At 44.8% G+C, this 19,227-nt stretch overlaps 1 protein-coding gene across 11 annotated transcripts in view; it reads right to left on the bottom strand.

Moving 5' to 3' along the window:
• Nucleotides 1-19,227, bottom strand: part of BRD4 (bromodomain containing 4) — a 217,541-nt gene that overhangs the window by 79,962 nt on the left and 118,352 nt on the right. For 9 of the 11 annotated variants that reach the window (XM_075902152.1, XM_075902151.1, XM_075902155.1 and 6 more), the window contains 4 exons: nucleotides 5,619-5,902; nucleotides 4,153-4,518; nucleotides 2,816-2,896; nucleotides 1,573-1,701 (listed from right to left, as the gene is read on the bottom strand). In XM_075902152.1, the coding sequence (XP_075758267.1) occupies nucleotides 1,573-1,701; nucleotides 2,816-2,896; nucleotides 4,153-4,518; nucleotides 5,619-5,902 (860 nt within the window). The remainder of the gene's footprint in view (nucleotides 1-1,572; nucleotides 1,702-2,815; nucleotides 2,897-4,152; nucleotides 4,519-5,618; nucleotides 5,903-19,227) is intronic. The other 2 variants (XM_075902157.1, XM_006119951.4) reach the window with 1 other exon arrangement.

Here is a 19,227-nt window from a genome sequence, read left to right as displayed (position 1 = left end):
CTACACTGATACAAAATTTTGTACCCGCATCTGTATTTACAAAAATGAGCTGTAGATATCCACAAAAAATGAACCGTGGATATCCATATCCACATCTGCGGATGCAAAGCAGATACCTGCAAATTTGCAGGGTTCGATCAATGAGGGAAAGACACAAGCTTGTCTAGATCATGGTTGTCCAGGCTATAAATTACCCTAACCTATCCCTGGAAGCAGTGAATGTATAACCTCGCATTATGTGTTACAAAAGTACAAGCTGCATGTGTGCTAGCAGTCTTCCCAAGTGATCACCATGAGAAAGGCACTTGAAAATTGTTAATAAGTGGCCTAAAGGTCTAAATATGGCCTCTGAAGAGAGCCATTAAGCATAGAAGATCTAATGTTGGTCATACCAATGAGAAAAGACATGGATTTTTCTTATTCCTAGATCTTTCTTTCTATCAAGATATCTCTATGATGACTGGTCCTTGCACAAATATTTAGGAATCTGAAGAGAGGCCCATGTTATTCTCTACAGAAGGAGCTTTGCCTGGCTCAGAAAGTACTGGAGAAGCAGGTGACACCAGGGAAAGATCTAATCCTGGTGATACTAGTATCATTGGACACTTGGTACCTACTGAGACAAGAGACTCCAATTCTTCTGAAACAAAGAAGTCTCTTAAATATCTAAATTCCTGTGGTGTTAGATGGATTTGTATCAGGTAGAGACTTGCTATGTGTTCTGCCTAGCAGAAATCATTGGTACCAAAGATTATGACTTCTTTGGAAATATCAAGGGAACCTCTCCCCACTCTCAGGGAAAGAGCATAAGAACGGCCATACTGGGTCAGACCAAAGGTCCATCTAGCCCAGTATCCTGTCTGCCAATGGTGGCAATACCAGATGCTCAGATGCTCCAGAGGGAGGGATCACAACAGATAATCCTCACGTGATTCCTCCTGTCACCCACCTCCAGAGAAACAGAGGCTAGGGATAACCATTCCTACTCATTCTGGGTAAGAAGAAACATTGGAGAAGAAGGAACATTGAAAAAGCCCTCTCAACCAAAGCAAAGAAACTATACAATATAACTTGTAGAAGTGACACTAATCTAAAACCTAGACAATCCTAAAGCAAGCTCCAGGCAGCACTAGAAGCAGGTATGATAGACACTGTCTCACACTGAGGTGGTTGAAAAAGAACTGAGGATGGTGTGTATCTAGCTCTAGTCAGTTACAGGGAACTATAATGTGTGGAGTGAAATGAATGGGCTTAACAGACACTGCTACTGAAAATTTCCAATAAAAGATTCAAGAGATGCATGTACACCTGAAGTGGAGTAACTATAGGGACACTATTCAAAGAAAAAAAGTTACCAGTACAGTCTATTCAAGCTGGTATAGCAACTATAGTTCATGCTAGCATTACAATGTGGAAGATTTGTATTTGAAAATATATATATTTCTGATATATTTCTGTTCTTCCATTTATTTTACTTTTAAGTTTAAGGTATAGGTTGTGCTCGACCATTATGAAAACCATTCAGATATGAATTCAAAACAGAAAAGCACTCTAACAAAGCAGTTTTTTTACCTGCAGTTTCCGTGCCATAGCTACCACCTCATGATCAGCAGGGTTGTATTTGTAACAATTGGAAAACATCAATCGGACATCTGCTGCAAATTCCTGAGCATCTCTGTATTCCCGGTTCTCCAGTTTAGACTAGAAGGGAAAACAAAACTCCACTATCAACAGAGCAAACAAAATAAGTTACTGAATGGACAAGAAACATCTTGGAACTATGGCATTCTGAGAGTTCTGGACTTCCACCTAATCTCCATTTATATCTAACTTTTACTAAATGGAGCAGTGCTTTAGAAACTTGCCCGAAACTGGAGATCTGCATTTGTTTTACATAAAATGGAGCAGATTACAACTGCCCTGAACTATAACATGGAGGTGCATCCATAAGACAACTACAGAAATGTATAATGCAGCCAAATTCCTGAGATCAAAATGGAACATTGAATGCTGGAGCTGGTATTCCTTTACAGAACCACCCCTCCCGCCCCCCCATACTAATGGGCAGCTGCAAACCACATGGGAGAACACTTCTGCCTGCATCTGGCAGACACTTTCACTACTCTACTAATTCAATGAACAACATGAAAGAACTAATACACTAGATTACTGATCCCCATGCCCATGAATATCGTTACCAATCACAGTGCAGGACTTTGAACAACAATGTGCTAAAACTTCACACACACATTAGAAATGATTTCTAAAAAAAACAAGTTTTTAATCGTTGTATCACTTTTTTATAAGAGAAATCCTAAACTGTCAGTAGCAATTAAAGACATCCCACAATAGGGTCAGTCCAGCATAGCAGTGACAGCTTGAGGAATTAGAAATTGGGACCACAAGACAGTCCCTCCTTCAGGTCAGCAGAAACTTCAAAGCATTTGAGAAGGCAAAATGCTTGGCATTTTTCTGTCAGACACAGGGAACCACATCCAACTGGCTGTGGCAGCACAGGACATTTGAGAGAGTAGTGCGGGAACAAATTCCCCCAAGGATCTATGGGTGAATCTTTCCCCACCCCAGGATAGAAACAGATCTTAATTAAAGAAAACAAAAACAAACAAAAAAAGCAGTTAAATTGTGCAGGCTTAGTCAATCCAGAAACTGTCTGGCATTACAAAAACACAAGCCTTAAAATAAACTCCCTGCACAGCAACCTCATTTTATTTATGAAGTGAATGTAGTGGTGTGAAGCCATGGCATGTGCAGATCTCAATTTATAGACACTTGTCCACACCATCTCATTATATACCTCAATTTTTGTCTGAAGGAGCCAGAGGTGAGGATAGTTCTGTCTCCATGGCTCATTCAATCCTTTGCCTCTCTGCTGTGCCTGCCAACAACAAGGCCAAAAGTGATGGTGTTTTTTTGAGAGGTGGACACCTGACCATCAGCAACTGGAACAAGACCCACCAATGCATTTCATATAAACATAGAACAGTTGTCATGGGCAATGATTTTTGCTCACAACCAACTTGAACTAAATTTCAATCAGTGACCTGGAATAAAGAGCTTTATTATCCCATTACCAATGCTTCAGCCATCCAGATCCTCTCTGTACTTGCACTTTTCCAGAATTTCCTGATTTTTTTTCTTAGATTTGAAGGTTACTACAGAATGTTCAAAGTTATTATGCATACTCAGAAAAAAGGGCAAAGTTACTCAGTCAATCTTTAGCAGAGTTTTTTAATTATTCAATTGAAGGAAAAACTATCTTCCTTCATTCACCTCATACTGGTAAAGTCATCTCAATATGGGCATGGGAGAAAAATTTCCTATTTCTTCTGCTTAAAAGTATTTTTAAAAAGAAAAAAGTTATGTGAATATTAGGGCTCTGAGTTAAACTGATACAAGCAAAGAAATCTGCAGTTTAAGGCTATATCCATGATGAAGTTATACAATTTTAGTGCTCCAATCAATAAACCGGCATTTTCAGCAGAGATATGGACTGCTTTGCAATTACTTCTCTTGGATAAGCAATTCTCAAATACTACACAAGATGGAGCTAGCTATGTCTTTATAGTAAAAAGCTTTGATTTGCTGTTAATATGGTCTTTTATGTTAAGCAGAACATTTCCTGTAACAGTGAATAGCCAGGGCGGGGAGGGAGGGGGAGGAAAGTGGTGTTTTTTTGTTTTTTGTTTTTTTTTAAAGAAAAATTCCACTACAGCAATCTGTACTGATGGAGCCCATTATCTTGGCTAAGCATATTCAGAGTAGACTGCTACAGCAGAGGACATTTACTTTTATAAAATGCATAGGCAATTTTTTCTGAAGACCATTTTGGAAAGATGATTATCCTCTTTTCAGAACCTGCCACCTAAAAATTAGCTAACTATGGACAGATAAGAGACTCCCCCTACCAGACTTTTCAAGTGGAAAGGGAATGGTTAATTGATTTCAGAGTCCCAGAGAAAAATCTTTTGTATCACACACATTTTTGGTGGATCTCTACAACACACCATGTTAAGCATGCAACTACATGTGTACACCCACACACGAGTTGGCACGTAAAACAGACTGCATTTCCCCAGGGAAGTTATTCCTCCTGCACAGTCTATTGTTTTGGCTATGTGAAACTGAGCTTACTTTGATTGTGCTCAGATCCATGGGATGTTTAATGATATCACAATAATCATGCAGTCCCAGTGCTTCCACGTCCACAGGTTTGTAGAAGGGCCATGCGTAGGCAGCATGCTTCTTGGCAAACATCTCTTTGATGATGCCACTGCAATACTTTAACTGCTCAGACACTTTGTTACTGTTACTCTTTTCTACCACATGCTGTTGAGAATCTGGAACATCCTTCTTTGGAGGCTTCACTGGCCGGCTGCTTTCCCTTCGTGGGCCCATCTTGGCACACTTGGGTTCAGTGGGCAGTGAGGAGGAGTCGTGAATTGGGTCTATTGTTGTTGGTGTTGTGGTGTCTGCTTTCCTCTTCACTCCCTTTTTTGTCTGTAAAATAACAAATACAACAGCATTACAATATAATATAATCTTGTGCTCTTTTGTTGCTATTCTATTCACTGGATCCACCTCTGGTTGCATATTAAAGTATAAACACTAAGTACTCAGGTGAAATGGGAAAAAAAAGTTAAAAAGCTTTCTATAAATATGCATGCTGAAAGACGTTCTTAAAACCTTTTACTTAAGGAACCATGGTCAAGTAAACCTCTTAGGATACTTTTCTACAGCTTGTGCAGTTTTTTCAAAAACCCAGAACCCAAATTATTTTGGCAATCACGTGACCAACTCCCACTGAAAGTTTATTCAACTTGGGTACCTAACTCTGCCAAGAACTTTGTATATGGCACATGACAGCCACAGAAGCGACATGTCTCAGGAGAAATGGAAGTAGTAATCTTAACTGATACAACAATATTAAAGACATTGCTGAAAATAATAAGTATTGGTTGGCAGGTTCTGATCTGCTGAAGATATATGCCAAAATTTGCAAAAGCAAGAGGCAATTCTGGGTACCCAATTTGAGACACCATAAAGGAACCTGATTTTAATGAGTTGGAATGTTAAGTTGAGCATCCAAAAACCAAAATTACTAGTCAATTTTGCATCGCTTAACCAGAGTGACACAGTTTCTCAAGTCAGAGGGTTTTCTTTTCCTTGCAAACCTCCCAAAAACATCTCATTCTATTCAATGACTTTGCTACCTGTCAACCCATGGGAAACAGATTCTACTTTTAATTGATAAGGACAAGTCAAGAAGGGTCTTACTGGTTAGAGAAGAGGACTGGGAATCAGAACTCCTGGACTATACTCATCATTCTGCTTTTACTGCTGTATGACCCTGCACAAGTCAACTCAGGTGGGATTTTCAAAGACAAATAAGGAGTCGGGAGCCTAACACTCCTATGCGCTCTTGGAAATCCCTTGCTTCCAATTAGTAAAAATCTATAAAGCAGTTTTAAACCTTAAGAAGAAAGGGACTTCACAGTGACTGTTTTAAAATAGTCATCCCACAAGCCTCTTCTCTCCTAGAGAGGAAATGGAACACACAGAATCCTGACTCACTAACTCCAGAGTTCTTGTTCACTCACCTTCACAGGCTGTGCAGCTGTTGGGATAACAGGCGGGTGTGCTTGAATGGGCTGGGGAGCAGGAGTTGGGGGAACAGGAGGTGGGGGAGGAGGTGGAGGAGGGGCAGATGGTTGAGGAGGCACCACTGTCATTACTGGCGTCTGGACAATAATGTCAGGGGTCAAGGAAGGAAAGGAATGAGTTGTTTGCACGGACTGAAGATTCTGTTGTGAGGCCTGTGTTTGAGCAGGGGACGATGCTTGAGTTGTGTTTTGTACCGTAGATGCTCCTGGCTTGGGTGTAACTGCCAAAAAATGAAAGGACCATATTTAACACTTCAAACTTGCTCAGTCTGATCAGGCAACAAACGCACATTTCATAATCATCTTTTTTTTTTAAATAGTGGCGCTTGGGTAACAATACTTAGTGCATCCTTCCCTGAGTAATCAAATTCAGGATAAGCACTAATATAATTTTTCTACAGTAAATTTTAAATAGAATCAAGTTTCAAGAAACAACTGCCATCTTCCTCCCAACAACCTTTCATAGGCATCCCTGTCAGAGCCTAGAAAGGAAAGGCCCTCCCTGTTTATCTTTTTCTGGCCACTTTTCACAGCTACCAGACTTTTGGTGTAAGACTGGGCAGAACTTCCTTCAGAAGTAGTCAATACCCATCAATTAACAACAGGAGCTGATATTCAGTGGGAATTCAGCCACTGTCACCTCAACAAATCTACAGCAGTCTCAGAGAAAGATCATCTGCCTGATGGCTAGCAGAAACTCCAACAAGGCAACTTGAAAAGATAACAATGTGAAATGCCACAAGAATCTCAGATACCTGTACAAAAACCAGGTACCTGTGACCATAGGCTTTCCACATTAAAGTATGGGAAAGGCATTTTAAAATCATGTCTCTGAGTAACTGAGAAATTTCACCATACTTGGGGTCAAGCAGTATTGCCTCGTGATATGCTTGAAGAATCATAGAATCATAGGGTTGGAATAGACGTCAGGAGGTCATTGAACCCAACCCCCTGCTAAAAGCAGGACCAATCCCAACTAAATCATGCCAGCCAGGGCCAGGACTTAAAAACCTCTAGGGATGGAGATTCCACCACTTCCTTAGGTAACCCATTCCAGTGCTTCGCCACTCTCCTAGTAAAGTAGTTTTTGCCAATATCCAACCTAGACCTCCTTCCACTACAACTTGAGTCCATTACAACCAGGCAGCAAAAATGTATGCACAGAAAACAAGTTTTCATCCTACCCTTTTCAATATATGCTTTTAAGACTTCTATAGGCTGCAACTACTTAGTTAAAAAAAAGAAGCCATTTAGGATTCTGGTAGTATAAGACTCTGCCTACATCCTTGAAAGCTTCATGCTGTGGAATATTTCGGGGTGGGGGGAGGGAAGGGACTTTCCCCTTTTACAGTCTGTCACTGTGCCTACTTGATTAGGCAATGACATTGTAAGGAATGAATGCAAGTTTAGGTCACTACTATGTCCTGTTACAGCTTTATTTTTTAATCTGAACCAAAATATATTAACATAGAAAATAAAGTCCATTCTTTATAATCACAAATGTAAAACAGTGTCAATCATGTGCTGTAGCTTATCCCCGCTACCAGGAGCAAATTGAACATATCCAGATTGCAGGAAGGGTTTGCATATTTCAAGATGCAGCTGAAGGGGCACGTAGACCTTGAGACTTCTGGCAGATACCACTCCTCCTGGCAACTCCTGACACACCCACTAGTAATGGGCACAGTTTACTAGGCTAACGAGAGGGTTAGCTGAAGACATTTTTTCAGAGGGCACATCTACTGTAACACTGAATTGATTACACCACTTCAGGGTTCCCTGATAACATATTAATATGGCATATATGACATTATAGCTTCACAGCAAGACCAAGCAGAGAGTGAGCTATTAAACATTATCCTATTGAAAACTCAAATACAGAAGACAGTTGTCCAAGTATGACTCAAATCATGGCTATAAGCTATTTAGAGAAGACCAAGTGGACAAAAGAGGATAAGGATTGGTACTCTGTCAAAATTGGCTTTGCTTCCTTCCAAGTTATTTAAGAGTCAGTTGCAAGTGATCTTGAAAGCTTACAGATCAATGTTCTTTAAGGGTATGTCTAAATTACATGCCTCTGCCGACAGAGGCATGTAAAATAGGCTACCCGACATAGTCAATGAAGCGGGGATTTAAATATCCCCGGCTTCATTAAAATAAAAATGGACGCTGCGCTGTGCCTGCTCAGTGGATCGTCGGCACAGCGCGAGTCAAGATGCAGATCGGTCGACAAAGGAAGCCTTTGTTGACCGCTCCTGTAAACCTCGTTCCGTGAGGCATAAGGGAACGGTCGACAAAGGCTTCCCTTGTCGACCAATCCGCGTCTTGACTCGCACATTGTGCCGACGATCAGCTGAGCCAGCACAGCACGGTGGCCATTTTTATTTTAATGAAGCCGGGGATATTTAAATCCCCGCTTCATTGACTATGTCGGGTAGCCTATTTTACATGCCTCTGTCGGCAGAGGCATGTACTCTAGACATACCCTAACACAGTGGTCTCCAACCTTTTTATACCCAAGATCACTTTTTAAATCTCAGAACAGGTGAAGATCTACCGCCCCGCCCCTTCCTTGAAGCCCCGCCCTCTCTATTCTCCTTCTGTCCATCACTTGCTATCCCCAGCCCTTACTTACACACTCTGATAAACAGTTTATTTTTAAATTATGTGATACATAAAATTAAAATCACATTTATAGTTATGAAATAAATGGTCTGTTTTTTATTCATGCTATTTAAATCTAAAATGAAGCATTTATAATTGTACATTTTGTGGGGACAGAGTTCTGCAGCTGGGGACAGGGGAGAGGGAACAGGGTGCTGGGGGGGGGCAGGCGAGAGGGTTCTGCAGCAGGGGACAGAGTGCCAGTGGGGACAGAGTTCGGGAAGTGGGGATGGGAATGGGGACAGAGTTCGGTAGCTGGGCACAGAAGAGTGGGGACAGAGTTCTGTGGCTGGGGCCAGGAGAGTGGGGACAGAGTTCTGTGGCTGGGGCCAGGAGAGTGGGGACAGCGTTCTGTAGCTGGGGACAGGGGAGTGGGGACAGTGTTCTGTAGCTGGGGAGTGGGGGCTGGGAGGCAGAGAGAGTCCCCTGCATCTCCCTCCTCCCAGGATTACCCCCCCCCCCAGAAACCAGCCTGCCCCGGGGCCGACCCCCCCCCTCCGCCTGTGCAGGGAAGCCCCGTGTGCAACTCCCCCCCCCATGCAGGGAAGCCCCACGCACACGCCTCGGGTAGCGGGGGGCGAGGGTGCTGCCTCTGCATGGTGGCACCTGGATACCCCCCCTCACTGCTTGGCTCTCCGGCCCTCTTTCCATCTTCAGCCCCTCTCCTGTGTCCATGTGTCCTCAGCCCCTCTCCTGCCCCCTTGACACAGACTCCCACCCCCTTTCTCAACCTTTCATCCAAAAGGAACCTCCACTCTCTGATCTTCCCTTCAGACTCCTTTTTTGCCTCCTTTCCATTTCCTCTACCCACAGAAATCCCCCTATTTTGCTTCACAACATCCCAGCAATGCCACCTTTACTGCCCCTTCTCTCCAGGCAGCTGCCCAGATCTTGATGTCACAGCACTCAGAGCAGTCCCCTCTTCTTCCTCCTTCCCCCCCCCCCCCAAAAAAAATTCCTCATATAGGCCTGATGGTTAGGTTCTTTGCTGGTTAGGTTGCCTGTCTGTGTGCATAGGGATGGAGGAAAGGTATATGTGGGGATGGGTGGTATGGTAAGGTGGAATGGTGGGGGTGGTCCTGCTTCGGGCAGGGGGCTGGACTCAATAACCTCCTGAGGTTTCTTCCAGCTCAATGATTCTACGAGGATATAGGAATGGAGGCAGGGGCATGGGCAGTGTGCAGGTGGGGCGAGGGAGGGGTTAGGGAGGATGGGTGTATGTAGGAATGGAGGTGGGTGTAGAGATGAAAGGAAGAGGAGGGGGAAGGGAGGTTAGGGAGGATGGTGGAGGTAGGAATGGAGGTAAGGGAATGGGAGTGTAGGAATGGATAATGGAGGTGGGGCTATGGATGGAAGAAGGGGGAAGGCCAGGGAGAGAGGGAGGGAGGATTAGGGAGGATGGTGGAGTATAAATGGAAGCAGGGAAATGGGGGTGTAGGAGTGAAGGGCGGAGGGGGACTAGGGATGGAAGGAGGGGGATGGGCGGAGAGAGGGGGTTAGGGAGAATGGTGGGGGAGGAAATGCAGGATGGAGGTGGACGGGCTGTGGGCCATGGACTATTTTATTGGCAGGTGGAGCAGGCGCGGGAAGGATGTGCAGGCAAGGAGCACTGGCTGGCGATTGAAGGGCACAAGCAGGAGGGATGGACTGAGAGCTCAGATAGCGGGGCCTGTCCAGGGATGTGATGGGCAGGAGTGGAGAAGCGTGCAAGTGATTTGGGGCCATGGAGAGCACAACTGGACTCAGTGCAAGATTAACAGGCTCTCCAGCTGCAAAAACAGTCAGCGACCAAGGGGGGGGGCGGTGTTGGTGAGTATAGCGAGTGGAGGGTGCAGCCCCCTAGTAAAATGGAAAAAACGTCAAACTTGTGTATATGAAAAAAAATGTAACATAGAAGACTTCAATTTCACATTGCACATGCCTGAGGGCTTCATACTGCCAATATTAAAACATCCTCATAATTATTAAAAGCCATTCATGACAATTTCCTAACTCAAAGCGATACATCAAATATGACGAAAATCTCTATTAGACCTCACCTTGACAAATAAAAAGGAATTAGTCATAGAAATAAAACGTTCAGAGGTGCAACTGATCATGATGTAATTACATCTGTTAATGTCCAAGCTAGTAATATAAGTAAGGTTTTAAAAGGACCAATTTCCCAGATATGAAGACAACTCAGTTCAGTCAGCTGGAAAGAAGAATTTACACACATAAACATAAATGAAAATTGGGAACTGCTTAAGAACTTTTACCTACACACCCAAAAAGTAATAACTGAGAAAGATGTTTAACAACTGATAACACTGGATAAAAGAACCAGCCAAACTTAATGAGGAGATTGAAAACTGTAAAAATAATTGCCCTGTGTGTACACATACATTTAGGGTATGTCTAGACTACATAGCTCCGTCGACGGAGCCACGTAGATGAGTTTACTAGACATAGGAAAATGAAGCGGCGATTTAAATAATCATGCTTCATTTACATCAAAATGGCCGCCACATGGTGCCGATCAGCTGTTTGGCAGCACAGCGGGGCAGTCTGGGAAGCCTTTGTTGACTGCTCAGGTAAATTTCATTTCACGAGGCATACAGGAGCAGTCAACAAAGGCTTCCTTTGTCAACCGCAGCGCATCCAGACTGCCCCGCTGTGACGCCAAACAGCTGATCGGCACAACGCGGCGGCCATTTTGATGTAAATGAAGTGGATTATTTAAATCGCCGCTTCATTTTCCTATGTCTAATAAACTCATCTACATGGCTCTGTCGATGGAGCCATGTAGTCTAGACATACCCATAGATAGATCTCTCCATGAAAATAAATGAAAAGAGGGAAAGCTGATAGCAGTAAATATAAATTCGAAGCTAGGAAATATAAAAAATTGAAAAGAGAAGCAAAGAATAAGGACAAAGTCTATGGTCAGAAGAGTTAAGAATAATGAGTTTTTAGAGTATACTATGAACAAAAGGAATCATGACAATGCTATTACAAGGGGACCCTGGTAAAAGTTTCCCTCTTATCTGTTGTTTCGGATATCCGTCGCTCATATTATATGTTCTAATTTATGCTCGTTCTGATCTATATATCCGTCTTTTGCACAGATTGGGACCAAAGTGAATTGGAACATGTTCCTGTTTTGTACAATCCAGTACTGTACTTGCGTCCAGCAGACACATTCAAGGCTTATTAACTAAAGAGTACATTCTCCGTGCTGATTAAGCATATGGCCAGTGAAGGAAACATCATCTTAAACAGTGCGGAAACATTGCTGTGTGATGGGAAGAAATCACTTCACATTATATGAATGGCATTTGGCACCATGCATGGTCAGATGCTGTCCATAATTTTGTGGGATTTAATGCCATTCCTAGTCTTGAGCAAGAAATACAGGCAGTCCCCGGGTTACGTACAAGATAGGGACTGTAGGTTTGTTCTTAAGTTGAATTTGTATGTAAGTCGGAACTGGTACATATTGTAGGGGAAACTCTAGCCAAACATTTCTCCAGAGCTCAGTTTTATTCTCCCACACCTCACTTCCCTTAGTCCTTTATTCTCAAGCTGAGGTGTCTGCTGAGAAAAGCCGCTCCGCGTCTCCCTGGTCTGCTGGGGGGAAGCAGCTAGTGCAGGGTTGCCTCACCCCATTTGTAAGTAGGGATCCGATGTAAGTCGGATCCATGTAACCCGGGGACTGCCTGTAGTCAAATTGAGAAAGGATGGATGCTTTGTACAGGAGAATGTACAGGAGCTGTTGCAATTGCACACTGTTGCTCAGTGTGAGATCTCACACTGAGCAACTGACAATGTGAAACTGAGCTGGACCAACAAGAAAGCAAGGATGACAGTGATAATGTAAAAACTTAAAAAACAAGAGTCTGGTAGCACTTTAAAGACTAACAAAACAGGTGGATAGAGCAGGAAGCCAGGAGTCTGATAAGAAAGGGTCTCTCCTGTTTCTTTGGATTGCTGGGTGAAATGACTAATAAGAAAGAGCAGTGATTATTTCATGAACTGTTTGCCAAAATCTCCAGGGTTCTCAATTATGCAGTGACTTGCTACAGGGAGATCGGTCATTCAAAAATTAATGCAGGAGAGCAGACATTGATATAGTTTAAGACTTCTGCAACCAAAATGCCAGCTACGGAAAAGCCAGCCGCCACTCCCTACCTACATTTGGCTTAACTGAACCTGCGACGGCTGATTAAACTTACCAGGCTATGTGCACAGCAGGGCTGAAGCATCTAAGTGGACCAACCAAGGGGACCACTGAAGAAGAACTGTTCTGTATTCACTGTATTAAAAAGTGCTATACAGGCAGTCCCCGGGTTACGTACAAGATAGGGACTGTAGGTTTGTTCTTAAGTTGAATCTGTATGTAAGTCGGAACTGGCGTCCAGATTCAGCCGCTGCTGAAACTGACCGCCAGTTCTGACTTACATACAGATTCAACTTAAGAACCCCAAGCTTCCCCAAGTCAGCTGCTGCTGAAACTGATGAGCGCTGATTCCAGGAAGCCTGGGGCAGAGCAACTCTGCCTCGGGCTTCCTGTAGTCAGCGCTGGTCAGTTTCAGCAGCAGCTGACTTGGGGACGCCTGGGGCAGAGCAGCTGGGGTGCTGCTGGGTTGCTCCAGTAGCACCCCTCGGCGCTACTGGACCAACCCAGCAGCACCCCAGCTGCTCTGCCCCAGGCGTCCTGATTCACCCACTGCTGAAACTGACCAGCAGCGGCTGAATCAGGACCTGGGGCAGAGCAGCTGGGGTGCTGCCGGGTTGGTCCAGTAGTGCCCAGAGCGGGTGCTGCAGGACCAATCCGCTGCGCCCCAGCTGCTCTGCTCCAGGGTCCAAAACAAAAGCCTGGTCTGCTGGGGGGGGGACACTATCCGCCCCCCCCCCCAGCAGACCAGGGACACGGGGAGCAGAGCAGCAGCGGCAGCAGGGTGCCGCGCCTCTGAGGCTTTGCTCTGGCAAAGTCTCAGAGGCGCGGGACTCCCCCTCCCCCCCGCGGCTGCGGCTTCAGTCCCGGTGCCTGTGGTCTGCTGGGGACCGTCCCCAGCAGACCACAGGCACCGGGTCTCAAGCGGCAGCAGCAGCGGTTCCCGCGCTTCTGAGGCTTTGCTCCAGCAGACCAGGGGCACCGGAGCAGCTTACGAACGGGGCTTTCTCGCCCTGGAGCTCGCAGGTAGCAATCCACTACCTCGATCTCCGGGGCGAGAAAGCCCCGTTCGTAAGAGCGGATCCGACATAAGTCGGATCCGCGTAAGTCGGGGACTGCCTGTATGTCTGAACAGTGTTAGGATTCTACATTATTTTATTCAATGTTTTATGTGTACTGTATAATTTGTCATTGTAAAAACATACAGGCTACGTCTTGACTGGCATGATTTTCTGCAAATGCTTTTAACGGAAAAGTTTTTCTGTTAAAAGCATTTGCGGAAAAGAGCATCTAGATTGGCATGGATGCTTTTCCGCAAAAGCACTTTTTGCGGAAAAGCATCCGCGCCAATCTAGACACGGATTTGAGCAAGAAAGCCCCGATCGCCATTTTTGCGATTGGGGCTTTTTTGCGCAAAACAATACTGTGTCGTCTACACTGGCCCTCTTGTGCAAAAGCATATACCCAAGAGGGCTTTTGCCCAAACGGGAGCAGCACAGCATTTCCGCAAGAACACTGACAATCTTACATGAGATCATCAGTGTTCTTGCAGAAATTCAAGCAGCCAGTGTAGACAGCTGGCAAGTTTTTCTGCAAAAGCCACTAGACGCAGCCACTTTGTTTAGGCAAAAAGAGCATTGTCATAGGTGATTATGGCAAAGTTATTAAGGTATCCCATCTTATTTCACTATTTCTTATGGGAAAAAATTCCCCAATATACACTGTTTTGGTATCCACCTCTCTTTTCAACAATGCAACCCCAATGTATACAGGGAATATACTGTAGTCCATTTCTAGATGGAAATGGTAGGAGTTGCCAATAATATGGCACAAATGTCATTTCTGGTTTACTTTTGGCAAAGAACCAGATGTATTCACAACATAAGATGATGATGAAACACTTTCCATTCCAACAGTAACTAAGGAACATCAACTACTGTAGCCAAGACACTTTTAAATCAGCAGGTATGAGTAACTTGCCTTCACATGTTTTAAAAAAATAGGCTGAGGAGCGTGTTACACTCAACGCGATTTTCAATAAGTCTTGGAAGACTGGACAAGTTAGAGAAGAAAGCAAGCAAGGTAATATGCCAGTATTTAGAAACACTGGATGACTCAAATAACTATAGGCCTCTCTGACTGACACTGATCTTGGGCAAAATAATGGAGCAGCTGCTATAGGACCTGATTAATAAAGAATTAAAGGAGAGTAATGCCAATTAGAAATTATTCATATGAAGAGATCTTGTCAAACTAACTTTTTTTTTAAATTTAGAAGTATATTATTATATTACTTCAGAATTCACTGCAACTGTTATTTAGAATACTATATCCAGTTCTGGTGTCCATAATTCAGGGCATTGAAAAATAGGAGAGGCTTCAGAGGACAGCCGTAAGAATTATATAAAGGCTCAAAGAGCTCAATCTATTTAATTAAGAGAAAGTTACATAGTGATTTGATCACAATCTTTTAAGTACCTACATGGAAAATGGAAGTGTGAGAGGGCTATTTAACTAGCAAAAAAAACTACAAGGTCCAGTGGCTGAAAGCTGAAGCTACCCACACGAGAACTATGGCGCAAATTTTTGGTAGTGAGGGAATTTAAGCACTGGAGCAATTTACCAAGGATTGTTGTGGAGTCTTCATCTCTGGAAATTTTTAAACCAATTTTGTATTGATCTTATTCAAACATAAATTGATGTAGGAACTCCTATGACCTATGATATACAGGAGGTCAGTCCTAGATCACAATGATCCCTTCTGGCCTTAGAGTCTCTGAATCTATTAACCAAGCTTCAAAAAACAAGCAAGCAAGCAAGCAAGCAAGCAAACAAACCAACCTAATTATTAAAAATGTATAGGCTTGAGATGTAAGTGCAACAAAAATATTGAACTTAAGTTTACATGGATAGTTTTACTGATTTGTCATTTTAAATAGCCTTCAGTGTGCTGGAATTTACCTTTAAATAAAATCTACAGCATTCATACTGAAACTCCACCTTGCAAACATAATAACCATAACGGGTCAGACCAAAGGTCCATCTAGCCTAATATCCTGTTTGCCAACAGTGGCCAATCCTGATGCCCCAGAGGGAAAGAGCATAATAAGTAATCCTCAAATGATCCCTCTCTAGTCGTCCATTTCCAGACAAACGGAGGCTACCATTCCTACTCATCTGGCTAATAGCCACTGATGGACCTAACCTCCATGTGCATATCTAGCTCTTTTTTGAACTCCGTTGAAGTCCAAGTCTTTACAACATCCTCTGGCAAGGAGTTCCACAGGTTGACTGTGAGCAAAGATCCACACAAAACCATTGCAACAATGTAGCCCTCAAAATAGAGCATGGGTGGTGTGACGGGGCGGACAGGCCCCGCACTGACGAACAGGGGATAACCCAGGCCCAACTGGCGGAGGAAGCCCCACCCGTCCGACCCTGCTGGGCATGCTCCCAGAAGCGGCCGGGTATAAAGGCAGAAGGAGCCCTGCAGTCAAGAAGGCCACAGGCTGAGGGAGGAGACCAGGCCGGGCCAGTGTTCCTGCAGCAGCTGGGACCAGAGTCACCGCCCATGCCGGACCCTGACATGGAGAAAGTAGCCGCTGACCCAGGGCAGCAGGAGCGTGCCCACAACCCCAGCAGGTATTGCCTCAGAGGCGACTGGGCCCCAGGGGAACCAGGGCGTGGTAGGAAGCAGCCCAGGGCAAAGGATATAAAGTTTGGCTCGGCGTGTATCGGCCGGATTCCCCGCCGAGCGGGCAGGAGCCATAGGCCCTGCCTAAAGGGCCCTGGGCTGGGACCCGGTGGAGAGGGAGGGCCTGGGTCCCCCTACCACCCGTTTTCCCTTCCCTGGATAAACAAACCCCGGGCCAGGGGAGGCTTCTCAGAGCGGTTAGGCCTCTAGTACCGTATATGCCCTAATAGAGGGGCCTGGATTTTTACGTTGGGACTTTGGTTACCATATATGCCCTGACAGAGGGGCCTGGACTTTTACGTTGGGACTTTGGTTACCATATATGCCCTGACAGAGGGGCCTGGACTTTTACGTTGGGACTTTGGGTACTGTATAGGCCCGGTAGGAGGGGGCCGAAACCCCAGACAGGGGCGTACCCCCTGACAGGTGGTAATTAAATATGGCATAGGCCTTTGGTAAGCTGTCTGCACAAAAGTGTGGAATTTACCTTCCCTGAAGAGTATTTCATCTTAAAGATAGCAAGCCTACCCTTTAAAATGGCAGCAGATTATTACAAAATGCAATAAAAATAAATTGTATATACACTATCTTGAAAAACCAGTAGACAGATTCCAACAAAATTAAAAGCTGTAACCAATACGGATGCTATTTGTGTGCAAAGACTACTTCAAGTTCATTATTCTGCTTGTTGCTCCTATTTTCAGATGTGTTTTGCATTAGGGCCATGCAAAATCTAAACCTTAATACTCTTGAAGGCTTAGGTAGGTGTTACCAAACATGCAAGTATAAAATGGTTACTCGCATTCTTGTAACTGTTGTCCTGAGAGATGCGTTGCTCGTAACCATTCCAGTGAGGTATGTGTGCACCGGATGCACAGTCATGGGATGGTTTATTCCCTAACAGCACCCATCAAATAGGCTTTGGAATCCCCTAACCCAAGCCAAACTCAAGGAGGTGGGATCAGAGACTACCTGGAAACAAACTGCAACACCACTCTACCAACAGCCTTGTCATCTTTGGCCTGCTGTGCTATGGCATAATGGTTCGCGGAAGTATGCAACGAAGACCAGGTGGCCACGCTGCAAATGTCTAGAATAGGCATCTGTGCCACAAAGGTGGCAGACGAGGCCTGGGCCCTAGAGGAGTGGGCTGTAATAGGGTAAGTTGATAAATGAGCCAGATCATAACAGGCCCTAATACAGGATGTGATCAGGATGAGATAAGATGGACTGATATTGGCAGACCCTTCATTCTGTCACTTATCAAAATAAACAGCTAGGGGGACTTATAGAAAAGTTTTGTCCTATACAAATAAAAAGCCAAGGCATGTCTAACATCTCTGTCCAGACTTGCTCTGCTCTGTTCCAGACTTGTGAGGTTTGGGATAAAACACAGGCAAAAACATATCCTGACTGACATGAAACTGGGACACCACCTTTGGCAAACAAACAAACAAACAAATACCCACAGAGTGTAGGTGAAGCCTAACTTTATCCTTAAAGACAACAGTGTAAGGTGGATCCGAAGTCAAAGCTCAGAGCCTGGACACCAGCCTGGCAAAAGTAATAGCCACCAGATAGGATACCTTCCAAGAAAGGTGTAAGAGAGAACACATTGCCATAAGCTCAATGGGAGGTGCCATCAGCTTAAGGTCCCATGACAGAAGGGGTTGACACACATGCGAGTATAACCTGTCCAGCTGCTTCAGAAACTGGTGGAGCATGTGGTCAGCAAGAATCGACTTTCCCTGGGAACCTGAGTGGAAGGCCAATAGCTGTGAGGTAAACCCTGACCAAGGAGGTAGCCAGACCCTGAATCCAAGGGTCCAGAAGCTAGTCAAAAATAGCCAAGATAGGCAAGTCCATAGGGGAAAAGTTCCTTTGGGCTACCCACAGCACTTCCACTTTGCTAGGTATGTTGCCCTAGTGGAGGGCTTTCGATTACCCAGCAGGACCCTCTGAACGTGCTTCAAGCATTGTTTCTCCAAGTGGGTCTGGCCCACGAAAGCTCATCACCTAATAAACCATTTTGTTAGTCTTTAAAGCGCTGCATAGTCCTATCTTTTGTTTCAGCTAGACCAGACTAATATGGCTGCATCTCTATCACTATTCTCCAAGGCAGTTAGCCATAGAGCTTCCAGGCCATGAGGTGCAAGGACTGGAGATTTGGACAATGAAACCTGCCGAAGTCCTGCATTATCTGGGTACAATGGGAGAGCTATGGGCTGGTCCAGGTTGAACAGGGCCAAGACTCAGTGCTGACAAGGCCAGGCTGGTGCTATCAGAATCAGGAAGGCCCTGAACTCCCTAACCTTGAGGGCCAGCTTGTGAATCAATGGGAATAGAAGGAAGGTGTACAGGAGGACTTGGAGCCAGGGAACTAGAAGAACATCCCCATGGGCTGTGGTTGAGAAGGGAGCAGAATTGAGGACACTTCCTGTTGCTGCAAGTCACAGGCAGATACAGGAAAGGAAATCCCCACCTGCAGATGATGTCCAAAGGTCACATCTGCCCTGAGAGACCTTTCATGACCCCTGAAGGACCTTTTGAGCTGGCTGCCAGATGCCAGACGGATCTGGGCGGTGGAAGGATATGCCAGCAAGTAGGCTGGTTGGTTGGTTGAAGTCCACCAGTCGAGAGACTGTAGAACTGGCAGAGGAAGTGTGAGGCACCTCGCAAGGCTGTGTCGGTTTGGAATCAATGCGAACAAATGATCATTGCGAGCCAATGCTGCATACGGCGCATGTGTAGCCTCACAAATAGGACTACAAAGGTTGTAGCTGCCATATGCCCCAGTAATTGGAGGTACATGCAGGCTGAGGAAAAGGGAGTATGCTTGACCTCCCAAATAAGGGAGGTCATAACGCCTTGAATCTTTGTGATGGCAGGTAGGCTCTTGCTGTCACTGAATCTAGAAGTGCTCCAATAAATTCTATCTTTTGTGTGGGCTGTATGATGGATTTGTGTATATTGATAAGTCGGCCATGTTGGGGAAAGTATTCTCTGGTAGTGGTTGTCATAGCTATAGTTTG

This window comes from Pelodiscus sinensis, chromosome 19 (genome assembly GCF_049634645.1).
Source record: "Pelodiscus sinensis isolate JC-2024 chromosome 19, ASM4963464v1, whole genome shotgun sequence".
NCBI lineage: Eukaryota > Metazoa > Chordata > Testudines > Trionychidae > Pelodiscus > Pelodiscus sinensis.
This window is presented reverse-complemented; position numbering and strand designations above follow the sequence as displayed.